The 19,337-nt window shown below is 33.9% G+C and overlaps 3 protein-coding genes across 7 annotated transcripts in view; 2 read left to right on the top strand and 1 right to left on the bottom strand.

The window, feature by feature from the left end:
- Positions 1-19,337, bottom strand: part of LOC311077948 (B-cell receptor CD22-like) — a gene marked incomplete at both ends in the record, with an annotated part of 214,999 nt that overhangs the window by 53,999 nt on the left and 141,663 nt on the right. The gene's annotated exons all lie outside the window — the stretch shown is intronic.
- The window catches only part of LOC311077785 (uncharacterized protein), a 77,491-nt gene that overhangs the window by 10,337 nt on the left and 47,817 nt on the right, over positions 1-19,337 (top strand). The window lies entirely within an intron of this gene.
- Positions 138-3,450, top strand: LOC311077797 (uncharacterized protein). The gene is made up of 5 exons (XM_084106422.1): positions 138-773; positions 871-984; positions 2,392-2,491; positions 2,701-2,814; positions 2,967-3,450. Exons 1-5 carry the CDS (start codon positions 556-558, stop codon positions 3,429-3,431), a joined length of 1,011 nt encoding a protein of 336 aa, XP_083962548.1. The 5' UTR covers positions 138-555; the 3' UTR covers positions 3,432-3,450.

Here is a 19,337-nt window from a genome sequence, read left to right as displayed (position 1 = left end):
TTAAAACTTTTTTGCTATGATATTTAATATTAAAATCGGTGAATGTACTTTATTTTTATTAAAAGTAAGGATATGTATATCTATCAAGATAGAGAGAAAGAGACATAGATAGAGAGAGATACATAGACAAGATATATATAGAGAGGGATAGAGAGAGAGAGAGAGAGAGAGAGAGAGAGAGAAAGAGAGAGAGAGAGGGATACATAGATAAGATATATATATATATATAGATAGATAGATAGATAGAGAGAGAGAGAGAGAGAGAGAGAGAGAGAGAGAGTCTGACAGACTGTAGTGGTTATCTGACATTGCCATATTGTAAAGTTTATAGTAAAGCAGTCAAATGAGACGGTGCAATCAACAATCCTATACATAATTTAATACATCTCACATCAATATATTATATGTATATAGCAACAAAAACACTTATACCATACCTACAGTATCTTCTCGACTCGTACTCGTTTTGCAGGCGTCTCCAGACGATTCCTTTTTTTAAACAATAGAGAACGTTATGGGTCACGTGGTAATGCGGTTGACGTACAGAAACCGCGCATGCGCAGTTTGGCGGCTAGGCGGGCAGCCATAGACAGTCGGCAGCGCGGGATTTCAAATATGGTGTCTGTACCATTGCCACAGCACAAACAAAATGACAAGATAAAGCTTATTAAATGGATGCAGCGAAATAAATTATTGGCCAAAAACATGAGATGTGGACACTGCAGAAGAAAAATGAAGTTCGTGAAAGACAACAGAAAAGATGGATATACCTGGTGAGTGGTTTGGAAAAAAGGAGTCATTTATTTATTTTTAATTTACTGATCACTTTAGTACCATTAATCTTTTTCTTTCTTTTTTTAAAAAAAACAGGGTGTGCTATCGCAAACAGAACCACACCCAAAGGAAGAAAAAATCAATCCGGACTGGATCAATTTTTTCAGGATCTCATAAAGAACTTCATCAATGGTTTATGTTTATTTACAGGTAATTCACACAATTTTATATATATATATATATATATATATCATTAAACTCCACAACATGCTTTCTTAGAAGTTAAGTAGCCATCAGACATGTTATAGGATTTCCGTGGCTCTGTTTGACCAGATTTAAGGCCATATAAAGAGGATAAAATAGCTTAATTATTATAGCAAAATTCTTAATTATAATATTAAGTGTTATTAATTTTTCCTGCCGATGGAAAAACAGAGAAATGTCGATACATGTGATTTCAAAGTCAAAATGCTGCGATGTTGCACATTGTACTGGCTTGTGGAATTGTGTTTTTAATATTATTGTAATAAGTTGTGATCCCTCGATCATCTGTGGTAAAAAAAAGAAGAAAAAAAACGAAGAAAAAAAAGAAGTAAAACTGTAGCAACAGTAGTAAAGCATAAACATGTCAAAATAAGAGTCCCAGTGAATTTATGGCTTGTTTATGATTATGCTTGCAGGTTGTTGTTGTTGTTGTTGTTTTTTACTGGATATTCTTTTGGTTATACAACAAGCTGTTTCTGTGGCTTCTCCCTGAGCCACCCCATTACAGGAAGGAAAGACAAATAACATTATCTAACCAATTCAGTTATATGCAGTAGGTATACTAGTATCAACAAAATAATCTATTTGTTGTGTTTCTTTAAACACAATTTTATACTAGGAAACTAACATATCATAAACCTCTAATTAGTATGTACTGATGTGTTAGTACATAAACCAAGTTTATTATGTAAAAATAGAATAAAACATGTCTTGAGTTACTTGCATTTACCCTGTTCTGCAGTTGAATGTGTGCCCCAACCATAGGCCCCAATCTGAAAGAATCTGATATATATGATTTATTTCCTTATATACATTAATATACATTTATTAACTTATATAAGTTTGTTCTGTATGAACATGTAGTATTTATTTGTGCAGGCTTAAAAACACTGATGTTCTTGCTCAAATTCATGTTGGAACATTTAAAAAAAAATCTAATAGTTTTTTTTTTTTTTTTTTTTTTTTTTGCAAGCATGACAAATATCTATAAATATATAACATGCCTCATAATTTAGGTTATTTAAATGTACCATTGGCCTTTTTCAGTCATTTTATTATTGTTAATTTAAATATAAAATTAGGAATAAAGAAATTTCATTATGTTACTTGTGTGATTTTAACTGCTGTGTAAATGCATTTATGCCACACCTGGGCAGCATTAAACAATTTGCCACTACAGATGCAATTTTAAGTATTTTGTTTTTATATAAAAGATGGGACAGATACATTATATAATGTAAGTAAAAACAAATCCCCCTAATGATCATTTTCATTGGGAAAATGTCACAAACTTTAATTTCTGACATTGGTAAGGTTTTAAATTTTGTAAATACTAACTTTGTTGTTTTATAGGTTTGCTCAAGGATTGAGATTACGCCAGATTGACATGATGGAAGATGGAGTGGCATCCAGTTCAACAACACTCTCAAAAATGAACAAAAAGCTCAGAAAGGTAAGCTTAAGTGTTAGTTTTGATTTGATTAGTTTTGGATTCTGTTCTGTTATAATGTAAATTCCCATTTTGTTGAATACAACTCTGGTGTGCATCCTGGGATTGTTGAAAAAATTGTAAACATCAAGTTTAGAGTACATATGCTTGAAACTAAATGTGGTGTAATAGTTTGCTTTTTATGCTTTCTAACAATGGTTTTTAATTAAAAGGTGTGCACAAATGCATTGAGAAGGATGAAAAGAAAGCACCAATTCAAAATTGGAGGGCGATCGAGACATCGTTTCGTTGTAATTGATGAGTCAAAATTCACTCATAAAAGAAAGGTAAAAAAAAGTCAGCTCAAATCTAGTTAGTAATTAGTAATTACTAGTAATTTAGCATAGCAGAACTGCATTTGGTTAAGATTTTATGTGCAAACTTTTAAGATGTATTGTGTATTTGTGTATACATAACTGAAATTATGTATTTCTTATAGTATAACCGTGGACGGTATGGTGGTACTTGGGCAAGACATGGATGGGTGTTTGGTCTGTTAGAAGTACACCACAGTAGCCAAAGACCTGTTCTTAAGCTGGTCCCTTCACGGGCACGCACAACTCTGATCCCAATCATTAAACGGCATGTTAGAAGCGGTTCAACAATCTACAGTGATTCCTGGCGGGCATATGTACAGTCCCTCACTAAAGAAGGATATCATCACTATCCGGTAAACCACAAGAATAACTTTGTGGATCCACAGACTGGCAGCCACACTCAACACATTGAGAGATACTGGCAAACAATTAAAGGACAAGTGTGGAGATTAAGGGGGAACCGTACTGAGAAAATGCTGAAGAGCCACTTGAAGTTTATTGAATGGACATATTGGCTAGGAAAGAAAACCAAGAAAGGCATCTTTGGAAGGCTCATTCACGACATAAGTCAAAAATACAGAGTGTGAGTCCATTAGTTTTGACTTATGTCCACTGACCTCAGTGGACTTTCAAGAATACACTTTAGAGCAGGGATGGGCAACTTCGGTCCTGGAGGGCCACTGTCCTACAGAGTTTAGCTCCAACCCTGAAAAAATCACCTGCCTGTAATTTTCTAGTAATCCTGAGGACCTTGATTAGCTTGTTCAGGTGTGTTTGATTAGGGTTGAAGCTAAACTCTGTAGGACAGTGGCCCTCCAGGACCGAAGTTGCCCATCCCTGCTTTAGAGTGTAGATTTCATTTATAAAATATGTATTCTCATTAATGTTTGTGAAACATTGTACATTTTAGCAGTTAATTATATGTTGTATTTGAAGGGGGAAAATAAATTTACAATTTGACTTGTCATTTTGATAATGTCACCTTTTGTGTGCAGGCAGGTGGATGGAAAGGGTAACACCACATCAATTCAACTCTACACTATTGAGTTAAAATACAGTATTCAGTAATTGTAATGTAGTTGGGACGCTACTGCTTGTATTTATGCTGTGAACTAGTGAGTTTACCCAAACTAAGGTACATATGGACAAGGTAAGATAGAAATTAAGTACTCTTATGTACAATCTTGATACACTTTATTTTACATAGCTTATACCTGTGTAATATTATGTAGTTGCAATGTAATTAAGAAGCTAATGCATGTATTTAAGCTGTGAACTAGTGAGTTAATTCAAACTAAGGTACATATGGATAAGGTATGTAGATACACATGAAGTCCACTTAAGTACAGTCGTGATACACTTTATTTTACGTAGCTTATACCCGTGTAATATTATGTAGTTGCCATGTAATTAAGAAGCTAATGCATGTATTTAAGCTGTGAACTAGTGAGTTAATCCAAACTAAGGTACATATGGATAAGGTATGTTAGATACACATGAAGTACACTTAAGTACAGTCTTGATACATTTTATTTTACGAAGCTTATACCTGTGTAATATCCTGTAGTTGCAATGTAATTAGGAAGCTAATGCATGTATTTAAGCTGTGAACTAGTGAGTTAATTCAAACTAAGGTACATATGGATAAGGTATGTAGATACACAAGAAGTCCACTTAAGTACAGTCTTGATACACTTTATTTTACGAAGCTTATACCTGTGTAATATTATGTAATTGCAATGTAATTAGGAAGCTAATGCATGTATTTAAGCTGTGAACTAGTGAGTTAATTCAAACTAAGGTACATATGGATAAGGTATGTAGATACACAATAAGTACACTTAAGTACAGTCTTGATACACTTTATTTTACGTAGCTTATACCTGTGTAATATTATGTAATTGCAATGTAATTAAGAAGCTAATGCATGTATTTAAGCTTTGAACTAGTGAGTTAATTCAAACTAAGGTACATATGGATAAGGTATGTAAATACAAATGAAGTACACTTAAGTACAGTCTTGATACACTTTATTTTACGTAGCTTATACCTGTGTAATATTATGTAATTGCAATGTAATTAGGAAGCTAATGCATGTATTTAAGCTGTGAACTAGTGAGTTAATTCAAACTAAGGTACATATGAATAAGGTAGGTAGATACACATGAAGTCCACTTAAGTACAGTCTTGATACACTTTATTTTACGAAGCTTATACCTGTGTAATATTATGTAATTGCAATGTAATTAGGAAGCTAATGCATGTATTTAAGCTGTGAACTAGTGAGTTAATTCAAACTAAGGTACATATGGATAAGGTATGTAGATACACAATAAGTACACTTAAGTACAGTCTTGATACACTTTATTTTACGTAGCTTATACCTGTGTAATATTATGTAATTGCAATGTAATTAAGAAGCTAATGCATGTATTTAAGCTTTGAACTAGTGAGTTAATTCAAACTAAGGTACATATGGATAAGGTATGTAAATACAAATGAAGTACACTTAAGTACAGTCTTGATACACTTTATTTTACGTAGCTTATACCTGTGTAATATTATGTAATTGCAATGTAATTAGGAAGCTAATACATGTATTTAAGCTGTGAACTAGTGAGTTAATTCAAACTAAGGTACATATGAATAAGGTATGTAGATACACATGAAGTCCACTTAAGTACAGTCTTGATACACTTTATTTTACGTAGCTTATACCTGTGTAATATTATGTAATTGCAATGTAATTAGGAAGTTAATGCATGTATTTAAGCTGTGAACTAGTGAGTTAATTCAAACTAAGGTACATATGAATAAGGTATGTAGATACACATGAAGTCCACTTAAGTACAGTCTTGATACACTTTATTTTACGTAGCTTATACCTGTGTAATATTATGTAATTGCAATGTAATTAAGAAGCTAATGCATGTATTTAAGCTTTGAACTAGTGAGTTAATTCAAACTAAGGTACATATGGATAAGGTATGTAAATACAAATGAAGTACACTTAAGTACAGTCTTGATACACTTTATTTTACGTAGCTTATACCTGTGTAATATTATGTAATTGCAATGTAATTAGGAAGCTAATACATGTATTTAAGCTGTGAACTAGTGAGTTAATTCAAACTAAGGTACATATGAATAAGGTATGTAGATACACATGAAGTCCACTTAAGTACAGTCTTGATACACTTTATTTTACGTAGCTTATACCTGTGTAATATTATGTAATTGCAATGTAATTAAGAAGCTAATGCATGTATTTAAGCTTTGAACTAGTGAGTTAATTCAAACTAAGGTACATATGGATAAGGTATGTAAATACAAATGAAGTACACTTAAGTACAGTCTTGATACACTTTATTTTACGTAGCTTATACCTGTGTAATATTATGTAATTGCAATGTAATTAGGAAGTTAATGCATGTATTTAAGCTGTGAACTAGTGAGTTAATTCAAACTAAGGTACATATGAATAAGGTATGTAGATACACATGAAGTCCACTTAAGTACATTCTTGATACACTTTATTTTACGTAGCTTATACCTGTGTAATATTATGTAATTGCAATGTAATTAGGAAGTTAATGCATGTATTTAAGCTGTGAACTAGTGAGTTAATTCAAACTAAGGTACATATGAATAAGGTATGTAGATACACATGAAGTCCACTTAAGTACAGTCTTGATACACTTTATTTTACGTAGCTTATACCTGTGTAATATTATGTAATTGCAATGTAATTAAGCTAATGCATGTATTTAAGCTTTGAACTAGTGAGTTAATTCAAACTAAGGTACATATGGATAAGGTATGTAAATACAAATGAAGTACACTTAAGTACAGTCTTGATACACTTTATTTTACGTAGCTTATACCTGTGTAATATTATGTAATTGCAATGTAATTAGGAAGTTAATGCATGTATTTAAGCTGTGAACTAGTGAGTTAATTCAAACTAAGGTACATATGAATAAGGTATGTAGATACACATGAAGTCCACTTAAGTACATTCTTGATACACTTTATTTTACGTAGCTTATACCTGTGTAATATTATGTAATTGCAATGTAATTAGGAAGCTAATGCATGTATTTAAGCTGTGAACTAGTGAGTTAATCCAAACTAAAGTACATATGGATAATGTATGTAGATACACATGAAGTCCACTTAAGTACAGTCTTGATACACTTTATTTTACGTAGCTTATACCTGTGTAATATTATGTAATTGCAATGTAATTAGGAAGCTAATGCATGTATTTAAGCTGTGAACTAGTGAGTTAATTCAAACTAAGGTACATATGGATAAGGTATGTAAATACAAATGAAGTCCACTTAAGTACAGTCTTGATACACTTTATTTTACGTAGCTTATACCTATGTAATATTGTGTAATTGCAATGTAATTAGGAAGCTAATGCATGTATTTAAGCTGTGAACTAGTGAGTTAATTCAAACTAAGGTACATGTGTGGTACTAAGTACTTTCTTACATAATTACAGTGTACCAAGTTTGTAACATGTATGTAACAGACTCGGCTTGTTACATATGTGTAACAGTAGCTGCCTATTACATGTGTGTAATTACAATCTGTAAGTACAGGCTGTACCATAACTTAGTTACATGTTAATTACATTTTGGTACATGTAATTACAATGTTTATTACTAAGTAATTAACTAAGTAATTACTCTGTATCAAGGACACCGTAAAATAAAGTGTTACCCAAGTTTCTATGCACTTATAAGACACAACCTGAATGAACCATCAATCATTAGTTTAACCCTTTTATCGTTTCCTAGGTTATTAAATCTGTATCAAATACACCAGTTCAGCTTTAGTCTGGAGGCAGTACTTGCTTGTCTTTGCTTTTGGGGATTCCCTTTTGTTGCGTGAAAGGGGTTTTCCCGGTCCGTTCGTTGGCTGGTCTCCTCATGCCTGATGTCTGGGTCACGTGGTCAGTCACGTGGCGTGCTGGCGGAATGAAAGTCTTTGTTTGAAGCTGGCTTTGCAGAAGAAACGTGGCTCGAAATCTTGTCGCAAAACTTAACTTAGAACCGAGACTCACAACGGAAAAGAAAGGAAACTAAGAAAATAAAGGAAATTGAGAGGAGTAGATGATGGCTTGAATGAAGCTGTTTAACCCATGTTCTTCAGATCTTGATTTGGGTTATTTCGTCTGCGCGTTTACATGGTTCCTAGTCTGAGAGAGCGAGAGCAGAGAGCGAGCTTTGTTTCTGTCTAAGATTTTTAAACTCAAAGTTTGTCCTTCCTCCTGAAGAGATCGGACCAATTAGACACTGGCTTTGTTTGCAAAGTAATAAATCATGCGTTATCTGGGATCTCCTTACTAGCAGAGAGAACAGAGGCTACAGTTTAGACATTATTACTATTATAAGAATACGAACATTTTACACAGATTTCAATAAAGCCATATTTTGAATCATGAGCATACGATCATATTGATATGAAACACAACACACTTTCATTCAAACATCTGACAGTTATAACAATTAAATGAATTATATGGGATTAAAGCATATTAAATGGACACATGTATTGTAGAAACACCTAGAATGATGTATGATGTTTTAAGTCCATTGAAAATTGTTCTTGAATGAGTTTTACGTATACTGTAGGAAGAATCTCAGTTTTCTGGTTTAGAGAGAGAAAGAACTCTGTTTGTTCGTTCAGAGGTCCTTAAGGAGGAGGGGGTCTGGAATGTTGGGGCTCGAGCAGATTCTGCTGTTATCTTGATCGGGCTGAATTGTGCTATCTCTGAGCCAATCATTCTTTTCCAAGCTATCTCACATTGACCAGTTCTTCCTTTAGTTGGGCTCATCTTCTTTGAAGCTTGCATGGCCATAAAGTTCTTAGCTGGGGGTTTTCGTTGGTCAGCGGAGACTGGCTGGCTGGAGCCTTCTTTTATGGCTCTGGGGTTGGTGATTTGGTGTCTGGAATGTTCAGTTCTGTGAGAAATTATGTTTGAACAATTCACCTGGAAGATTCATTTGTGTTTGTTTCACACTCAATCCTACATTGTTCTGATAAAGAAAAAGAAAATCTTTCTTTAAGGCACACACAGACATCAAGATTCAGTGTATGAATCTCAACAATGGTGACAAAAAGAATATTCAATTAGGAAAACAAGACAATTCAGATCATAATTTATTCATACCGCAATGCATGATGGGAGCCATGGATGAGTTTTGATTGGTGGCACCCAGAATGCACTGCAACATGCTTTATTATTGTCACCATTGTTGAGAATCACAGGCTGATTCTTGGTGTCAGTGTGTCCAAATAATGCAATTTTTCAAAGTCCTTTGATCAGAACAACTTTCGAGAAATCTTTCTGATTACTTTGAAAATGATTAACATGGCATAATATTAGAATCACAGGCAGCTATAATCAACAAGGTAAACTTAACTCTCTAAATGAGTTTTGTGATTCAGGTCAAATTATGATTATGTCAAAACATAACCAACACCACCTGATCAACGTTTCTCTTTGTTCATCTGAGAGTTATAACCCAGATACAACAGCCAAACAAAATCTAAAGTTATTAGTTTAAGGGTCAAGAGCCCAACTAAAGCAAACACTGATCACCATAATGGCAACTTAAAAAAGAGATTTTCTCCTTCAGTAATTCTGCTTGTTAACATCAGGTGTTTTCAATAATGCTCAATCATCACTCAAACAATCACTTAATTATCTCATTAACTTCAACACTCTTGAGTCTGGAGCCAAATAAACTCACAGGAGAGTTCATTTAACACTGGAGTGTTTGCTGTGTGAGTTCATGGGTGGAATAAATATATGGCAGGACTTTTACTTTCTGACCCCTGGACTCTCCACCTCTGGTTCTAACAGAAATATAGTCAGTCTGGTTAGTAATAAGTGAAGCTGGTAATGCTGTTTGTGGAGTTGTTTAATCCTCCTCTGCTGAGATCTTCACAGATTTAATGTCTTCTTTTCTCTTCAGTTGATTTAATCTAAGGCTGTGTCTGGAGTCAGGTGTAGTTCTTGTGTTTCTGCTCGTCTCTTTTTCTGTTCTCTTCAGAGGTGTAAAGTCCAGGTTCAGAAAGTAAAAGTCCTGCTCAGAATTTTGTTCCAATCACCTGGATTTGCTAATTAGCAGTTTTTCAGCCAGGAGATAGAAATCAGCTGACTGAGTTCATGGGTGGAATAAACATATGGCAGGACTTTCTGACCCCTGGACTATACAACTCTGGTTAAATTAACACTCCTGGGAGTGTATATGAGTCCACACTCAAGAGTGTTGAAGTTAATGAGATAATTAAGTGATTAATTGAGTGATGATTGAGCATTATTGAAGACACCTGATGTTAACAAGCAGACTCACTGAAGGAGAAAATCACAAATTGTAAGACACCGTTATGGTGATCAGTGTTTGCTTTAGTTGTGCTCTTGACCCTTAAAAATTTGTTTTAAATTTTGTTTGTCTGCTGTTATTGATTTATAACAGTCAAATGATCAAATGAAAGTGTCATCTAATACACTGAAAAAAAATGTGGAGTGACATTTACTTAAAAAAAGCTAGGCAACTTTTTCCACACAGAAAGTGCTTGTAATCTTTACTCGGGCTATTTCAATTAGTAATTAATTGTAAAAGTAATTAAATTGAACAAATTATAATTGAGTAATAATTAATCAAATTAATTCCTTAAAAGTTAACCATTTAAAATGAGTAAAATTTACAAAATATATTTTATTGCCAACATTGAAGACACCTGGTGTTAACAAGCAGAATCACTGAAGGAGAAAACCATAATTAAAGTCACCATTGTAGAGTTATAAAATGACACCATACACGAGTTATAACAGCCAGATGAACAAATAGAAAAGGTGATCTGATGGTGTTGGTTGTGTTTAAACATAATCATTATTTCACAATCATTAAACCTGAATTACTGAACTCATATAGAGTCCAATTTAGTTAGATTAACTATATTAATTATAGCAGCACTGTCCTTCTACGGCAGAATATTTGTATCTTTTACAATGTGAACAAAAATAATTTCCAAAAAGTTTCTCTTATACAAAGAGAGACACACAGACATCAATAATCAGCCTGTAAATCTCAACAATGGTGACATTTATAAAGCATGTTGTGGTGCATTCTGGGTGCCACCAATCAAAACTCATTCATGGCTCCCATCATGCATTGCTGCATGAATAAATAATGAGCTTATGATCAGAGTTGATCTGTTTGTCACCATTGCTGAGATTCATACGCAAAATCTTGATGTGTGTGTGTGCCTAAAAAAAAGTGTATGTATATATATATATATATATATATATATATATATATATATATATATATATATATATATATATATATATATATATATATATATATATATATATATATATATATATATATATATATATATATATATATATTATATATATATATATATATATTTATTTATATATTTATTTATATATATATATATATTTATATATATATTTTTTTTTTATTTTTTTTTATTGATTTGATTATTTGGATTTCATTGAACAGGCTAAAAATATTAAGCTGCTATAATTAATATAGTTCACCTAACTCAAAAATTGGACTCTATATGAGTTCAGTGATTCAGGTCAAATGATTGTGAAATAATGATTATGTTAAAACACAACCAACACCATCAGATCACCTTTTCTATTTGTTCATCTGGCTGTTATAACACATGTACAGCAGCCAAACAAAACTTAAAGTTAATAATTTAAGGGTCAAGAGCCCAACTAAAACACACACTGATCTCCACAATGGTGACTTTAATTATGGTTTTTCTCCTTCAGTGATTCTGCTTGTTAACACCAGGTGTCTTCAATGTTGGCAATAAAAGATATTTTGTAAATTGTACTCATTTTAAATGGTTAACTTTTAAGGAATTAATTTGATTAATTATTACTCAATTATAATTTGTTCAATTTAAATACTTTTACAATTAATTACTAATTGAAATAGCCTGAGTAAAGATTACAAGCACTTTCTGTGTGGAAAAGGTTGCCTAGCTTTTTTTAAGTAAATGTCACTCCACATTTTTTTCAGTGTAGTATTCGTTATGTTATGACATAATCATGGTGTGATCTGAAAAACTAAACTTACTGAGGTAGCTTGGTTTAACTTGATAGCAGCAGCTCTGTGATTCTACAGCATATGATTTTCAGTAGTTTTCATATAATCCAAAATATTTAATAAACATTGTTCTGCTCAAAACACTTTCAAATGAATTTCTATAGAAACAGACATCAATAATCAGCCTGTGAATCTCAACAATGGTGACAATAATAAAGCATGTTGCAGTGGCTGCCACCAATCACAACTCATCCATGGCTCCCATCATGCATCGCGGTATGAATAAATTATGATCTGAATTGTCTATGATGTAATTTACTTTTCCTAATTGAATATTCTGCTCATCACCATTGTTGAGATGCATAGACTGAATCTTTATGTCTGTGTGTGCCTAAAAGAAAGTTTTTTTTAAAAACAACTTTTAAGAAATTCTTTGTATTATATCTAAAAATCTGGATATTTATGCAGAATCTCAGTTATTCTGTAACCAAATATAAATCTACGTCAGAAATAAGGATCTTAATGAGTTCAGTGATCAAGTTCAAATGATGATTGTCATAATATAACCAACAGATCACTTTTTTTCTTTGTTCATCTGGCAGTTATAACTCAGATACAGCAGCCAAACAAAATCTAAAGTAAATAATATAAGGGTCAAGAGCCCAACTAAAGCAAACACCCATCACCATAATGGTGGCTTACAATTTGAGATTTTCTCCTTCAGTGATTCTGCTTGTTATGTTGTCTCTAAATTCTGTTTGGGGGTTTATAGTGTTGAATTGTTCTCACAGCTATTGAGTAATTGTTCCAGAATTTCCTAGTCTACGCCTCTGCATTTCCTGGCTTCTCTTTTAATGTCATTGTTTTTGTATGAGGAAGAGAAAGGGCGTAATGAAGCAGGTAAAAATTAAGAGTTAATGAGGAAAATTCTCTGACCTCCTGCTTCCTCAGTCTGTTTTCATCACTTCACCTCCGATAGATGAGAGACTCACTGAAACACGGTAAAACTATTCCATATTTCTCTGTTTTTACTTCGTTCGTCATACAACTTTTGTAAAGCACTGGAAAATGTTTTCTGCTATTCTTGCTTGCATTATTGTAATTGTTCAGCAGTAGTCAATTTGCTGATCTGGAGTCTAGTGAACCATGACATTTGATTATGAAAACCTTCATCCATATTCAGCAGATTAATCGTTGTGAAAAACTATAAATAGCTCATTTTGTGAGAAATAAAAAGAGTCCAATGAAGTACAATGAACACATTCTCTTTCATACATAGGCTAACATCTTACTAACATCTATTTTTGTAAAATCAAATTAGTTAGACATTGAAAAAAGCATGGAAACCGATTGCCTTAAAAATCATGTAAAGTGAAATAGGAATAGTATGTTGTACTGACAAATGCTTAGATAGTATAGTTCACTTACACAAGAGTTCGAGTAACTTAAAAAGAATAAATAATACTTTATAATTTACTTTAGATAAAAAGTAATTGTTACCATTGTTGTGTTTTGCATGCTGAATGTTGAAGTCTGTGTGTAAAAAAAAAATTCTAACCTCTCCAAGCCAATTTTCTAGTGACTGGTCACATCTAAATGTTTAAATTGGCCTAAGTGCAATTCTTGTTGCAACAGTCTGTTAACATTGGCTCAATGAGAAATAATACGTCAGACTAATTGAAAAATTTAGATGTGATCAGTCACTAGAAATTTTCAACATTATGAAGCTGCAGACTCGGAGCCTGCTGCATCTACAGTCCCGCAACCAGAGTCCCGCATTCTCAGACCCCTCGTTTTTCGAGACAGGGATTATATCAACCCAATTAAGATTCACAAGGTGCTTATGACATAAATGTTGGCTACAAAGTTGTAAAATATAGTAATATTAACATTCATACGTGTGTATATGGATATATATATATATATATATATATATATATATATACATATACACGCGTATGAATGTTATATAAATATATATATATATATATATATATATATATATATATATATATATATATATATATATAAACTCAGATTATATGTTGCATTGCTGTATCAATAGGAAGAGATTTGCAATGTTATAAATGAAGGTCCATGAACTCAACCAAAATAACTAGTAAGTTATTAGAAGTAAGCTTATGTGATGTTCTTAAAAAAAATAAAAAAAACACAATACAATTGAATATTTCAGATTATTTTGGGAAATCTGTGAATGTAAACAGAAAAATAACTGTAAAACTGGAGGAAATGAGTGAAAAGTCTATCAAGACTATTTTGAAATTATGGTGATCAGTGTTCCCTTTGGTTGGGCTCTTGGAACTTCATTTATATGAATGCAATTATCTTCCTATTTATGCAGTGATGCAACAAGAAATCAGTTATTTGGGTTCAAAGGAATACATGTAATAAATATTCTGTATCTACCTATCAATCTATGAATGATACAAAACTATATTTCATGTCAAATAATGATTTTTATTAAGTTTATTTTGCTAACACTTATGTCATATAAACCTTGTGAAACTTTTAATTGTGTTGATATAATCTCTCTATATTTGTAGCAACATCATTGACCATGCTTGAGTCACACACAGACTTCAACATTCAGCATGCAAAACACAACAATGGTATGTTGGCTTTAATTAACTTTTTTATGTCAACAGGTTCCACGTAACTAGGTTACGTTAGATTTATGTAACATTATTTATTTCAATTAACTTAAATTAACTACATATGGTTAATCCAATGCCGTTTAGTTGAATATGTTTAACAGCAGAGGTGGAAAGTCCAGGTTCAGAAAGTAAGGCCCTGCCCCAAATGGCACACTCCGGACTTGTGGACTTCCTCAGAGTCCACACTTTGGTGACCTCATGTAGTGCAGATCTACAGGGCCCTTGGCGCGAGTCCACAAGGGCGCATTGAGAGGTATTTTTGGGACAGACTCGATTGTCACGCCGTCACAAACACACAGAGATAGAGAGAGAGAGAGAGAGAGAGAGAGAGAGAGAGAGAATTTTTTTTTGAATTTTATAACACCTTTATTCTACAAAACCATTACAAAATCATCATTAAATTATCCCATAGTCTCAGCAAAAAACAACCCATCATTTTCAACCCAACACAGCAATTTTTCAACACTCCAAATGTCTTCAAACTTTTCCACATTCTTCATAAATAGATAAAAAACAAATCATGCCTCACTCTTGCTTTTATAAGCCTTTTAAAACACAATTGAACTACACAATTTGAGTCATGAAGAATCTTGTATCTTCTACTAGCATATATAGCCATTTTAGTTTGTCCTAAAATGAAATTTAACACCCGTCCTTTCCTCTTCTTTTTTTGTACAATATTCAAAGCCACCGATATACACAGACATTGTAAACTTCTCATTGACAGAGGAAAATAAAGTTTCCAATAAAACAAAAAGAGATTTCAGTCTCTCACAATGCATAAAACAATGAAAAATGGTTTCTCTGTTAATACAAAAAGGGCACTTATCTTGCACATTTGGGTTCAAGATTGAAATGAAAGCATTGACTGCAATAATGCCATGTAATACTCGCCACTGCAGATCTCCAACTTTTTTAGTCAATGGTGGCTTGTAAAACGAACCCCAAGAAGGCTTAAAACCATCCCCAACATTTAAATGGTTTCTCCATGGCGTATCCACCCGTTGTAATTTGTCTTTATTCATCACTCTTGCACACACTTGATATAAACTCGTTGTATCGTGTTTATGTTGTATCGTCGATATGTTGTATCGTCACATATATCCAAACGTGCACCATTAATCAGAGGTTCTTCTAAAAACCATTGTAAAGACTTGTAGGGCAAGGATCTTCTGATTTGCACCACACACCAAGCTTTTCTCACACTTTCATAAAAAGGAGAAATAAAAACAAAATCACATTTATTGCAGTCCGTCCAAAAAAGATTTTTTCCAAAACCCCACCCACCAACCTTACCTAAAAGGCAAGAAGTTAATCCAGTCCACCAAACGTTTGGTTTATATAAGAATTTCTGAACAAATTGTAGCCTAAATGTTGCTTTTCTACTCTTGAGGTCTACAATACCTTGACCACCTTCTTCCTTCGGTAGATATAAAACAGCCCTAGGTACCCAGTGCAATTTATCCCAGAAAAAACGTATCATTCTGACTTGTATTTTTTCAAGAATCCCAACAGGGGGCTCTAAAACAGATCATTTGTGCCATAACGAGGAGGCTACCAGATTGTTAATGATCAGAGCCCTTCCCCTAAAAGACATTTTAGGCAATATCCATTTCCACCTTTCTAATCTTCCTTCAACATTTTCACACATATTCTCCCAATTTTTCTTATTGGTTACTTTATCGTCTAGGAAGATTCCAAGGTATTTTAAACCACACTGTGACCAGCTCATTCCGCCTGGCAATAACATTTTTTCCTCCTTCCATTCTCCAACTAAGTATGCCGCACTCTTGGCCCAATTCACTTTTGCAGAAGAAAATTTTTCATAACTATTAACAATATCAACTAACTTATTAATATCATTCTGCCCACTTATTAAAACCATTATATCATCAGCATATGCTGACAGTTTTATCGGTGTGTGGGATTCCAAATTTATTAAAATGTTTCATTTAGGTTTACATTGAATTTAGTATGTTATGGAGGTATAAATTATTATTAGCAGAGTTTTCTAGCAAAAGACTCCGGTCAGTCCTGTTTTACTGAAACTCTTAATGGCTCTCGGATTTTGTGTTTTAACAAGAGAGTCCTGCCAGTCTTGTACTCGGGTCTCAGCATTTGAATAGATATGCTGAGTGAATTAGGGTGGGCAGCACTCTCAGTCTAGAACCGGTTCCTAAACCTGTCTTTTTGGTTCTTGCCCCTAAATGTATATAAACTGTAAGAGGACATTTCACTGATTTAGACTTGGTGACTGCAGCTACCGACAGCTCGTGTTTTCAATAAACAATCCTGCTGAAGAAACAACCAAGTCTCCTGGTCTTCGATTCTGAGTTTACAACAATTTTCACATTTAAAACCATCTAACTCTACTCTGATTGTATTTAACATTGGTTCTAAAGCTATTGAATACAGCATGCCTGATAGGGCACAACCTTGTCTTATACCTCTTTGAATTTTAAAAGGACTGCATAAGCCACCATTGACTTTCAATATACTTTCAATGTCACTATAGAGCACTTTAATCATAGCAACAAACTCAGGTGGGAAACCAAATGCCTCAAGAGTATGCCATAAAAACTGATGCTCCACCCGGTCAAAAGCCTTTTCTTGGTCCAGTGAAATCAGACCAACCTTTTGATCAAAGAGTCTAGAGACTTCCAAAACATCTCTGTTTAACGATATGTTGTCCACTATCGATCTGTTGGGTACACAATAAGACTGATCTATATGGATGACCTGCCCCAATACCTCCCTCAATCTGTTGGCCAAGGTTTTCGACAGGATCTTGTAGTCGGTGCATAACAAAGACACTGGTCTCCAGTTCTTGACCTCTTTGAGGTCCCCTTTCTTTGGGAGCAGAGTTAAAACTGTTCTCCTGCAGTTTATTGGCAATCGCCCTTCAGACAGACTGCTACTTAGCACTGCAAACAAGTCTTCTCCCAGGAAGTGCCAGTATGCCTTATAAAATTCCACAGGCAGGCCATCTAAACCTGGTGCTCTGCCAGTTTTCATGCTTTGCAGTGCCTTAAAAAGTTCATCTGTTGTCAAAGGATGCACCAGACCAGCACACGACTCCTCAGTCATCTGTGGAAGATCTGAAAGGAAATGATTTGTTGACTGATCCGTTCCACATTCACAGGCATACAGCTCCTTGTAGAAGCTAACAGCCCTCTTCCGAATGTCAGAGTCCCTAGTCAGATCTTTACCCTCCACAGACCGTAAACATTGAATACTCTTTTTTTGACCATTTTTCTTTTCCAGATTAAAGAAGAATCGGGACGGGGCATCCATTTCAGAAATACTTTGAAATCTGGACCTAACTAACGCCCCTTGAGCTCTAGTGTCCAACAGATCTGCTAGTGCAACTTATTTCTCCTTAAGAGTCTGAATTTGACCTGGATCTCCATAAGCTCCACACAGCCCCTGTAGCTCCACAACATCCATCTCTAAAATCCTAATATTTTTAAGAGTGTCCCCAGTGACATTAGAAGTATACTGATTACATATAGTTTTTGTATATTTAACTTCCCGATATCCCACCATTGCTGTATTGAAGCGAAATTAGGCTTTTGACTTCTCCATCCCATCCAAAAAAAAAGTAAACATTGTCCAAAAGCAGCATCCTCAAGCAAAGCATTGTTAAAATGCCAATATGCACTCTTTTGCTTAACAGATTCAATGAACACACAAGCTTCCACCATTGAATGGTCAGAAAACACAACAGGACAAATAGAACAAGACTTAAAATACTGTACTTGATGTTTAAGACAATAAAAAAAAATTGAATCGTGCTAACGAAACAGAATTGTCTTTCACATGAGCCCAAGTGTATTGGCTATCTTTAAAATGAAAGTTCCTCCAAACATCACAAAGTTGGTAGGTTTTAATGATGTTTAACAATTTACGTCTTGAAACCATATGTGGTTCAATATGATTTCTGTCAATATCATACCATGTACAATTAAAGTCACCAGCAAGTATAAAAATGTTTTCCATATCACACTGTTTAAGATTCTCACTCAATGTTTCCAAAAACAACATTCTTTCAATAGGTTTAACAGGCGCATAGATATTAATCAATTCCATTGTGACATTTTCAAACCTTGCTATTCACCTTATTCCGCCCCGCCCACTTTTACTTCTGTCCAGTACTTCCATTGTAAACCAACTTCCGGTTTAGCGGACCCTCATTCAATTTCGAGGAGAACTGCAGAGAAGTCTCACTGATAAAATGTCACATAAGATAAGCTAATTTGTGCCAAATGTGCTATGTACGTGTGTACCAACAGCACAGCAATGCACTGTTTCTCGGGGTAATTTTTAAACGACTTTTAGGTGTTTATATGACCCGTCTGCCTGTCTGATCGCAGCCCGGCCGATGTGTAGTGTTTAGCCTACATTAGCCACAAACATCTAATGTTGTAATGGTCTCACTACAGGACACATACACATGCTATACCTTGTTTGAAAGCTATGGTCCTCTAGAATTCAGTCGCTGGATTTATTTTACAGCCATTACTTGTGTTAGAGATCAAACCATAAGAAATTGCAGCTAGCAGTTAGCTAAGCTAACGTTACCCTCTTGTTCATCTAGTTGAGGCTCTACTTTCTTTCTACACCAGTTCGTGGCTATTTTTTTCTCATCTGTTGGCTATACACTGCAAATGTATCTGGTGATTAAGCAAACAAACTGTGGTGTAAT

This window comes from Abramis brama (assembly GCF_963993115.1).
Source record: "Abramis brama genome assembly, chromosome: 2".
Taxonomy (NCBI): domain Eukaryota; kingdom Metazoa; phylum Chordata; class Actinopteri; order Cypriniformes; family Leuciscidae; genus Abramis; species Abramis brama.
The sequence above is the reverse complement of the archived record's forward strand: the minus strand, read 5'-3'. Positions and strand labels throughout refer to the sequence as shown.

Bases quoted from the DNA above. Each gene is read 5' to 3' on its own strand.
- LOC311077797 (XM_084106422.1), top strand. From the start codon at position 556: ATGCGCAGTTTGGCGGCTAGGCGGGCAGCCATAGACAGTCGGCAGCGC. The intron at 774-870 runs GTGAGTGGTTTG...TAAAAAAAACAG, and splicing joins AGAAAAGATGGATATACCTG to GGTGTGCTATCGCAAACAGA. The intron at 2,815-2,966 runs GTAAAAAAAAGT...TATTTCTTATAG, and splicing joins AATTCACTCATAAAAGAAAG to TATAACCGTGGACGGTATGG.